At 42.9% G+C, this 11507-nt stretch overlaps 1 protein-coding gene and 1 gene segment (V, D, J or C); both read right to left on the reverse strand.

Annotated features, from left to right (window-relative positions):
• Positions 1–5077: 5077 nt before the first annotated feature.
• LOC131517883 (disintegrin and metalloproteinase domain-containing protein 21-like) lies at positions 5078–7499 on the reverse strand. Its single transcript, XM_058740544.1, is given in 2 exon segments — positions 5078–6466; positions 6468–7499. Coding segments are annotated over 2 exon segments (2223 nt in total). The 3' UTR covers positions 5078–5275.
• A 46-nt stretch (positions 7500–7545) lies between these two features.
• LOC131518060 (immunoglobulin heavy variable 3-23-like) lies at positions 7546–10541 on the reverse strand. The segment is given in 4 exon segments: positions 7546–7608; positions 10089–10268; positions 10353–10396; positions 10496–10541. Coding segments are annotated over 4 exon segments (333 nt in total).
• Between the last annotated feature and the right edge of the window lie 966 nt (positions 10542–11507).

Here is an 11507-nt window from a genome sequence, read left to right on the forward strand (position 1 = left end):
TGGAGGATCCTCAGCAAAGCCAGATCTAGACCATCTGACAGAACAGAGGGCTGTGCTGGGCAGTCAGCACCCTACACTTGGTGGCCACCTGTGGGGTTAGGTAACAGTCACAGGGTGTGGCATTGGGTGACCCTGTGCATCAGTTTAGCTGGAGCATATGTGGCAGAGGCAGGCTGGCCCTGTCCAAGCATGCTCACATGGACATAGTAGGGACTTGGACCCAGAGACGTGGCTCTATTCAACACATTCCATTTTTCCCTTAGCTACTTGAATACAGAATATACTATTTTAACACGCTGAACTTCTCTACCACTTCCATGTTCTGTGGTACTGCTGGTTCACTTTCTATGGATGACTACTTTTCCTCATTATGGAGACCACTGCTTCCTACTTCCTTGGCATGTGGAGGTAGACATCAATTTTGCCTTTGTACGTGTTGAAAAACATTGCTTTGTAATTTTACATGTCTTATTCTGGTTGGCTATTAGTTTGCAAGCCATTTGATCCTTTTGGTTGTTACTTTGAAGCTTCCTCTGAGTTTACTGAGGAAACATTTCCCAGTATTCTGTGTCATGATTGGTGACGTGCAAGGTTGCATTTTAGTATTTTCTTATGGCAGCTGGTGAGAACAGAAAGTACTGGTGACCATGTGTGAGCTCCAGGATTTTTTCCCTCTAATCCTTTATTGTGATTCTTTCCCGGCTTCTGGCAGTCTCCTCCTATGCATGTGGGGTTCCCTCCTCAGCTGGAGACACAAAGGGGCGTCTGCTGGTGCCCAACTTGAGAGGAAGAGTGAATGTCCCCACTAGTTTTAAAATGCCCGCCTTCCTTTTACACAAAAACCAGATAGGGATACCATAACACACCTAAAAACTACATGGGCAAAAATCTCCTTGACCTTGGTCTTGGAAATGATGTTTCGGATATGACTCCAAATGCACAGTCAATGAAGACAGAAATCAGTGAGTGAGAACACATCAAACTAAAAATCTTCTGCTTAGGAAAAGACACATTCACCAAAGGAAAAGACATTTTACAGGGATGGAAAAAAATTGTAAAACGTGTGATATGAGGTTCATATCCAAAATTTAAAAAAGCTTATTTTGCTGAACATTATAACAAGCAACCCAATTTAAAAAAAATTGGGGAGTAGAGGACTTGAAAGGGCATGTTTCCAAAGTCCATGTACAAACGTCCAGCAAGTGCATTGAAAGGTGCTCAACGTCACTCATTACCAGAGACATGCAAATCAAAGCCACAATCCCATAACACTTCACACCTGTTATTATGGCTGTTACCATCAGACAAGAGATAACAAATGCTTGTGAGCATGTGGAAATAAGGAAACCTGGTACACTGTCCCTAGGAATGTAAACTGGTGAGGTTACTACTGAAAGCAGTATGGAGAATTCTCAAAAAATTAGAAACAAAAGTATGGTTGTGCCCAGCGATCCCATTTCTGAGTGATATATACAGGGGATGAAGTCACTACATCAGAGATATGTGCACCCCATGTTCATTGCAGTCTTATTCTCCATAGCTGAGACACTGAAGAGACCTAACTGCTCATCAAGGGATTAATAGATAAAGAAGATGTGAGATTAGATAGATAGTTGGATGGATACAGAGATAGATAGATAGATAGATAGATAGATAGATAGATAGATAGATTTCATCCATATAAAAGTTAATCGTGCCATTTGTGACTACATGGATGAAGCTTGAAGACATTATGCTAAGTTAAATTAGTCAGACAGAGAAAGACACATTCTGTATGATCACACTTACATGTGGAGTCTAGAAACATCAAATTCACAGAAACAGAGTGTGCAATGGTGGGTTCCAGGGACTGAGGGGCAGGGAAAATGGGGGCGGGGGGCATTGCTCAGTGTGTCCAAACTTCCAGTTAGAAGATAGACAAAAAGCTTCCATGGGTCTAATATATAGTAAGATGACAATAATTAATATACATATTGTATATTGAAAGTTGCTTTATGTTCTTACCATAATTAGCTGAAGAATGTATCGACTAACTTCAACTTGGTAAACATTTTGAATTATATACATGTATCAAGGCATCACATTGTACACCTTAAACTTACATAATGTGATATGTCGATTGTATCTCAATAAATCTGGGGCTAAAAAAAAAAGGTATTCCTAGAAGACATTCCTATACACATTTGGCTAGTAATAATTTAACTATGCATGGACATGACTGCAAATCATACAATATGTGATATTAACCCTAAAGATGTTTTATGCACAGAGAAGATTTCATACAAGTGTGCATGTGTCTGTGTTGGTGGGAATAATTTCATGTGATTCTGTACACTCATAGAAACAACAGCCATAACAACAGGTGTTAGGACACTGGTGCTAAGTAGAGATCGTGGCGTTTTTGAAGAAAATTAAAGACATTATGGTCAGGGGATAGATCATGAGCAATTTGGGATGTAAAACAAAACAAACCAAAACAAAACAAAACAAAACAAAACAAAACAAAACAAAAAAAGAAGGGTGAACACTTTTCCTTATTGTGATTGGAACATAACATAAGGTCTGTGTTTTCTTTCCACATCTCACAGCTTTTGTACTCCATTTCCCATATGAATGGCTTCCTTTGTGCTTAGTTGATATTTTGCAGTGACACATTTTCATTTGCTTCTTTGTTCCTTTGTGCACATTCTTTAGATAGATCCTTTGGGTTTACCATGCCCTCATACAAAACACTCTAAAGCCGTAACAGTCTATTGTCAACTGATAACTACTTAAATTCAATCCCATGGACAAGTACACTTTAACGGCTCCACACCACTCCCCACTCTACTGATGTCACAGGCCACATCTGTATGTATTGTGTACCCATGAGCATTGATTTATAGTCACACTTGATGCTTTTGTCTTTTGAATCTCACAAAAGAATTGGAAGTGTAGTAGAGGGGTAATGTCAGCCTCATAGCAGCCTAAGATGTCCCTGTGTTGTCTCTCACACCCCTCCAAAACTTGGCATCCATCCACAAACAAATGTGCATTTTTGGGCCCTGTGGGATCCAGCTCCATATGCCAATGGACCCCTGAATAGTCTTCCCTACACATGCATAGGTGAACATACCTGTGTGTGGCTATGGACTCTACAGTGACCCCTGAACCTGCTCCACCTTTCTTGTCTGTGGTCTCCGAGGTTCTGGGAAACAGTCTTAGTTGATCACACATGGACTGGAGTCTTTGTGGAAGTCCAACTTTCCAAAGAAAGTGAAAACTCTAACTTTAAATGATATCTTCATTCCCCCCATCCTTGTGCATTGTAGCATTATTTACAAGAACCAAAACACCCTATGTGTCCGCAGACAGAAGAATGAGTAAAAAGAAGTGTGGCCTGTATGTACAGTGGAATTCTATGATTCGTCCATAAGAAAGAATGAAAATTTGCCCTTTGCGACAACATGGGTGGATCCTGAGGGCATCAGGATAAGTGAAGTAAGTCAGACATGTGAGAAATCAAATACGTATGTCCTGGTGTAGGACATTACAGGGAACACATTGCAAAGCAGAACACTGCTTTCTGGCTTTGCTGAGAACGGCAGGCAGTGCTTTGCTTGTGTGGTTAATGTGTATCTAGGAGTCACTAACTTCCCTTATCTCCTTAACGTATATCTAGGGAGCACTCATCACCCTTATCTAGTTAATATAGACCTAGGGGGCACTTGCTTTGCTTATCGATTTAATGTAAATCTAGGGGATACTCAGTTCCCTTATGTAGTTAACGTAAGTCTAGTGGGAACACTAAAGTTCACTTATTTAGTTAATATTGATTTAGTGCAACTAGTTAATATAAATCTAGGGGGCACTGCACTGATTTAGTTGAAATAAATTTAGGGGAACTCACTGTGATTATCTAGTTAATGTAAATCTAGGGGGCACTTAGTTCCCTTATGTAGTTAATGTAAATCTAGGGATCATTCACTTATCCAGTATATTTTTATCTGGTGGACACTCATTTAACTACCTAGTTAATGTGAATTTATGGGGCACTCGTTTCACTTATCTAGTTAATGTAAATCTAGGGGGCACTCATTTCCTTGTCTTGTTAATGAAAATCTATGGGACACATTAGGTAAGCACACTTTGCTTATCTAATGAATGTATATCTAGGGTGCATTCACTTTGCTTATCTAGTTAATGTCAGCATAGGGGGAACTCACTTTAATTATCCGGTTAATGTATGTTTAGGGGGCACTCACTTTGCTTATCTAGTAAATGCAAATCTCGGGGGCAAGCTCCACTTCCCATATCTAGTTAATGTCAATCTAGGGGACACACTCACTTTGCTTATGTAGTTGTATATTTTCAATTCAGAAGAAAATAAACAGACTTTAATATCACTATTATGATTTAAAATACATTCTAGACAACTGTAAAAATAGTAAAAAATGTTTAGAAAAAGGGTCCCTAACTTTCCACAGGCTCAACTCTGCAGGATTTCTAGAAGTTTCTTGGGAGAACCAAAGTGGAAATCCTAGGCAGACCCTCATCTAAGGATGAACTCACTGAAAAATAGAGAAAAGAAGGAGAAAAGGGGTTCATATTCATTGGGCTCCCTCGGAATGCCAGAGACATCCATAGGCACTTGTGCCTACCTTTCTGATTGATTTCACTGGGGGCTACTTTCAGCCTCATAGTCTCAGTCTCCCACATTTGGAAATTTGCTCTCCAGGGAGGCACAGCTTGCACTGGCTGGGATCCAATCCATGTCCCTTTCCCTGACAGCCCACAGACACCCCAGTGTGGGACAGGCAGTATGGGTGGGTGGGAGCCCTCCATCACCCTGAACCCATATTGGGACCAGGAAATGAGAGATTACCTGAAGAATGAGAAAAAGCTCAGAGTGCACGAGCACAGTTTTGGGGAAAATTCATGAATTTGTCCCTAAAGGAGCTTGTGGCAACTTCTCTTATTTCTGGAACCAGAAACCTCAGCCCAAGACACAGCTGCTGACTCAGGTCTTCTGCACAGAGTCTTAGGCACCGTTTGGGCTCTTACAGGCTTACACAAATACATAGAGGCCACAAGCATGCAGTTTTCAAGTTTTATTTCGGAGTTCTGCTCAGTGACGCATCAGAGACCTGGTGTCAGGTCCATGATGTGCCTGTGGACCCCTGTGTCTCCCGCAGACCCCTGGAAACATGGATGTTTGCTGTGCCGCCTCATTACTGTATTTTCACAGATGATCCACGTGGATTGTCTATAGTTGTTTAGGGGTCTGGAGGCTGAATTATGCATTGTCTTGATCAACAGTCTCTTCCGTAACTTTCTGTCTGTTGATAGTTCTGACATTTCCGGCAACAGCAAAGAGGAATGCAGCAATTAAGACATAGATTCTACCAAAGATCACTCTGAGATATACCACGGATTCACGACTTTGTCTGACTGACCGCATTCTTCTTGGAGGGGGTCCACTGTCTGTGCTCCCACCAGTGCCTCGTTCAGTGCACCGTGGAGGATCCCAGCCTACGTGGCAATGGCAGTTCCTGTTATTGTTGCATATCCCTCTGTGACTGCATTTCTCCAGGATACAGTCATAGTTCAGCTGAGCCACACTGCCATTGCAGTAGGTATCCTGACAGAACTTTCCAGGAGCACAGGGGGTACCAGTTCTCACATGACCAATATCTGTTGTTCCTGTGCTACGATGCGAATCCAGCCCAAAACACCAGAACCCTGAGATCTCAGACTGATGAAATCCAACATGCTCTTGCAGCTGAGGGAGATGTGTGACATTACTACACTGCAGCCTTCCACACTGCATGTCTGTAGGGGAACAGGGTTTAGATTTGAATACCCCTGGGTCTCTTCTGCAGTGTCCATATCGGCTGCCTTTTTGATTTATGGTATAGCAGACATTTTCACCCTTCACAGCATTTCTGCCAAAGATTTCTTGGCAGTGCATAGTGCGGTCAGTGCAGTTTCCATGATAGCAGTAGCCCTCTTCAGTGCACGGGGTTCCATCTTGCATATAGAAGTCATCAGGGCACTCCACGGACACCCCACGGCAGTATTCTGGAAGATCACATATATTTTGGATTGGCCTGTAGAGTGTCCCAGCATCGGAATAGGTGCAGTTTGTACAGCATCTGCCTGTATTACATTTGCTGCCAGGGTTTAGAATACAATCAGTCGTACAGCAGGGATTGTTGTAGCACTGCTTGAAGGAGCCACAGTCACACTGCTCACCTGGCTCCACTACATAGTTTCCACAACGATCGTGAGTCAGGCTTTTATTGAAATAGGAAAGTCCTGAGTCAAATATGCACTCACAAAAATTATTCACCACTACATGCTGCATATGAATGAAGGAACAGTTACTGAAAGAATCTGTCATAATAGGGTATTGATTCATAATGCAGGTAGACCTCCTCTGGCATGCACAAAACTGATTGTCATAAAAAATACCAATAGATAATGCAAATTTTTTGTGCTACTAACACAGACAACAATAAAAAATGTCTGCCTAGAGAAGAAAGCGAGATGATGGATTTTGATCCGCATACCGCATATGTGGCTGGCTGAAACTGAAGTTCATGTGGTGCATCTTTGTTCATAAGTAAAGCTGTATGTGGTTTAAAAGCAACAAACAAGTGTCTTTCAAAGTAGATTTGAATCGGAATCCCTGGCACCTGAAAATTGTTCAAGACAACTGGATCTTCCAGATTATAAATGACCATGGACGAAATATAATGCCTTACATCAATCCCTTGAAGCATTGAGTCAGTCAAACTAACAAGCCTTATGAGGAATCGGGCACATTTTGACACGTTGTTGAACACACTATACATTGTTTTGGAACCGAGAACAAGTCCTTTCAAAATCCCATGATGGGATGAATACAACTTACTAGAGATCCTGGGGGCTGCACTGATATTTGCTTGAGAGAACAGGGGGTTCCTATCCTCCTTATATCCCAGGTTATAAGTAGGTCCCGTTGCATTGGTGTCTGCCACTATCTGAGAAACAACGTGTTCAAACCGTTGGGAATCGCTGAGGGGTCTGATTTCATAGGCAAGGTCATCCAACTTCATGATACCTTCAAGGCCCCCATAGCACGTGTCCATGGTGACCATGGAAAGAGGAATCTCCTCCAGGTAGCCGAGGTAGTAACAGTCTGGAGGGATGAAGGGGTAGTCCGTCTGCAAGGCTCCCTGATCATCCTGAGTCATCATCAGCAAATGTCTGGACCAAAAGAGTTTCCTGTGCCTCATGTGGATAACATGGCTCTTGCCCCCAAAATGCAGGCTATAGGACAGCCAGCCAGGCTTCTGAACGCCCTTGCCGTGGTGCAACTCCTTGGGAATTACCACCTCAGAAGAGATGTAGCGCCATGAGGGACAACCTTGAGAACCTTGGACAGGAGCCAGCACTGCCCAGAGCGCAATAAGCAAGAGGGACACCCTCAGGGTGACCTGGTCCTCTGCCAGCCTCATGCGCCTGCTCAGGGACATCTGCCAGTGAGAATGGATAAATGGAGGATCGTCAGCAAAGCCAGGTCTAGACCATCAGACAGAACAGAGGGCTGTACCGGGTGACCAGCACCCTACACCTCGGGGCCACCTGTGGGGTTAGGTAACAGTCACAGGGTGTGGCATTGGGTGACCCTGCTCATTAGTTCACCTGGGGTGGATGTGGGAGAGTCAGGTGGGCCATGGTCAACAGTGCTCACATGGACATGGGTAGGGACTTGGACCCAGAAACACGGCTCTATTCAACACATTCCATCTTTTCTCCTTCTACTTGGATACGGGATATGCAATTATAACACACTGAACTTCTCTACCAATTCCATGTCCTGTGGTACTGCTGGGTCACTTTCTCTGGATGACTGCTTTTCCTCATTATGGAAACCAATGCTTCCTACTTCCATGGGATATGGAGGTAGACTGTCAATTTTACCTTTGTATGTACTGAAAAACATCGCTTTGTAATTTTACATGTCTTATTCTGGTTGGCTATTTTGCAACCGTTTGATCCTTTTGCAAGGCGTTTGATCCTTTTGATTGTTGCTTTGAAGCTTCCTCTGAGTTTACTGAGGGAACATTTCCCAGTATTCTGTGTCATGATTGGTGAAGTACAAGGTTGTATTTTCATTTTTTCTTATGCCATCTGGTGAGAACAGAAAGTACTGCTGAACATGTGTGAGCCCCAGGGGATTTCCCCTCTAATCCCTTATTGTTGTTCTTTCCTGGCCTCTGGCAGTCTTCTCCCATGCCTGTGAGTTTCTCTCCTCAGGCGGAGATAGATGCAGGGGAGTTGAAGTTACTTTGGCAGCTTGCACCATGGAGGCTGCACATGATCAAAAATGGTATCGACCATGGAACTCCCTTGTTTAAGTACCGTCTAGCCCTTTTAAATCCCCTGGGTTGGGCAGAAACCCTCAGAGTTGGCTTTTGGAGAAGAGTCTGCCTTTTCTCTGGGTGGCTGTCCTCCTAAATAAAGCTCAACTTCTTTTCCCACCAAAACTAAAACTTGAACATTGACCTTTCCAGAAACACTCAGCTGAATTTGGGATTTGATAATAATAAAATGGAGAGTGGAATGGCAGTTGTCTGGGGTGGGCAGGGTGGGGCAATGAGGAGTAGATCTCAAGGGCTATGATTTTGTGTTATGCAAGATGATTAAGTTCTAGTGGGATCTCCACAACATTACACCTGTAATTACCAATACTGTACTGTACGGTTAAAAGTTTGTGAAGAGTGTGGGTCTCATGTTCAGTGAGATCCTAACACAGTACGAAAGTGGAAACACTAATTTTGCTTCTCATACGACAGTATGATGAACTGCATGGACACACTCTCTACTGATAATGTGAAAATAATTTAAAAACATTTACATACTTTGAATACTAACCCTGAGGATATGTCATTTACAAATATCTTCTTCCATTCCATAGGTTGCCTTTTAGTTTTGTTGATTGTTTCCTTCACTGTACAGAAGCATGCTATTTTGAGGTAGTCCCAATAGTTCATATATGTATGTATTTAATTTTCTTGTTTTATTTTTAATTTAAATTCAAGTGTTCAGTCTTTGAGTCCCACGTTTACAGGAAGTTGAGTTGTCATGATTAACTTTATGGGTTATCTTGACTGAGTCATGGGTGCCCATATTCACTACTGTTTCTGTGGATGTCTGTGATGAGTTTCCAGAAGAGATTGGCATTTCCATCCATGGTTTCTTTCTGCCAGGGCATCACCCATTCCATTATAGTTCTGAGTAGAATCCCATGCAGAGGGAGGAAGAATCCTTCATTTTTACTTTCCATGTGCGTGTTTGAACTGGAACATTTGTCTCCTCCTATCCTTGTTCTTGGAGTTACTTCATCAGCTCCCCACGTTCTGAGACTAGACACTAATTCAGAATCAGACAAAAGTTAAATCACTGGTTTTCCTGGGTCTCCAGCTTGTGACAGTAGATCTTGGGACTTCTCAACATATTTTGTCATGGAAACCAATGTGCTTTGGGTTCTGTTGCTTAAGGGAATCCTGATTAATACATGGAGACAATTTATGTCTTGTTTACAGGAATTGAATAAAGCTGTAGCTCATTTAAAGTCCTGAGTAGCAAGTGCCAGGAGGGAAGTGTCACGTTGTTTGATTGGGACAAGGGCTGGGTGAAGATAATGGGGAGCTGTGGGATCCTGTGTTCCTGGCTGCACAGGGAGCGCATCTGGGACTCCTGTAAAGGTTCAGCTTTTGTGCCTCAGGAATTCTGTAATTCACTCATGTTGAGGGACCAGAGTAAGCAAGTGCAAACAACTGTGTCTTTGTGCATGTTAGTCTAGTTTCCCTATGACAACCCAGTTGCTAATTCAGAGAGTTAATAGGTAAACACAGAATCATATAACCAGGGAGGCTCCCTGGGGAAACTGCTGTGTGGAGAGGAAGCCCCAGACCCTGACAGGAAACCTGCCTGTAACCTCCATCTGCAACTGCTCCTGGGAACACAAAGCAGAATTTTGCATAGTGTGCGCCCCCTGGTGGTGCTGATCCCCTCCTGCAGGGAGGTTTGCGTGTGGGCTCCCAGTGAGGTCCCCTCACCGTGTCTCCTACACAGTAACATGTGGCCGTGTCCTCAGTCTTCAGGTTGTTCATCTGCAGATACAGCGTGTTCTTGGCGTTGTCTCTGGAGGTGGTAAATCGGCCCTTCACGGAGTCTGCGTAGTATGTGCTACCTCCACTACTAATTGCTGAGACCCACTGCAGCCCCTTCCCTGGAGCCTGGTGGACCCAGCTCATCCAAGAGCTACTGAAGGTGAATCCAGAGGCCACACAGGTGAGTCTCAGGGACCCCCCAGGCTTCACCAGGTCTCCCCCAGACTCCACCAGCTGCACGTCACACTGGACACCTGAAGATGCAAGACATGTTGGTCAGGAAACTGTCACACATCCACTGTTTCACTCATATCCATTCGCAGACTCAGTGTCCCTCGTTCACCATGAATTACCTTTTAAAAGAGCAACCAGGAACACCCAGCCCAGCACAAACTCCATTGTGAGATGTGTATGTTCTGTGCTGATCACAGAATGGGAACACCTGGGACTCCTGGGGCTGGGGCTTGTCTCCCAGCTGCAGGGTCGGGGCTGGGCTGGTTTTATCAGCACAGAGAGGGCCCCATTTGCATGCGCTCTGACATATATATTACACTCAAGACTAGATTTGATTCTTTAAAAGTGTACAAGTTTAAGGATGCACTTGTAGATTAGTTTGTGTAGATGGTGCTGTGACAATATGAAGAATTCTAACGGTGAGCACAGTTATATTTGCAGGGACTTGTGCATTTTTATCTTTCATCAACAAAGGTCATTTTCACTCTACAATTATTTTACATAATTTATAAAGTTTAATCCCGAGTACTTTATTCTGTGCCATTTTCAGTTGTATAATTTTGTTATTTGTTTTGTATTTATTTCCATGCTGGTGTGTAGAATCACAGGTGGTTTATTTTTATTCACTTCCTTTGTTCATTTTGCATCCTGCACTTTTCATCGTTTTGAAAAAGTGGTTCTAATATTTTTTGTGGTATCTCTAGGGTTTTGTTATGTTTAGGATCATGTCATCTGCAAGCAAATAATTTTCCTTCCTCCTTACTGATTTAAATGTCTTTTATTTCTTTTTATTGCCAAAGTTTGTGGGTACTTCTTCCAGTTGTAGGAGAAGAATGCTTTTTCCTTCTTTTCTTCTGGGATTTCATCCTGTCTAAGGATTCAAGTGACATAGGACTGATCTAAAGGGGAGAATAAATTTCATTTTGCAAGTGCCTGGGCTTCCTAATAATATGACACCCAGAGAATGAACAAAGCAGGTGGCACTTGTGACTTTCAGACAACAAAACATTGGATTGGGCAAGAGTCAAGGCAAAGGTGTGGTTTTCGGGAATTTAATTAGTCAACAAATAACTAGGTTTCTTTGCACATCCTTCTTGTCCCTGTGTTCCTTATTCTGGTGCTAAGGATGGT

The sequence above is a fragment of the Neofelis nebulosa genome, chromosome 7 (genome assembly GCF_028018385.1).
Source record: "Neofelis nebulosa isolate mNeoNeb1 chromosome 7, mNeoNeb1.pri, whole genome shotgun sequence".
NCBI classification, from domain to species: Eukaryota; Metazoa; Chordata; class Mammalia; order Carnivora; family Felidae; genus Neofelis; species Neofelis nebulosa.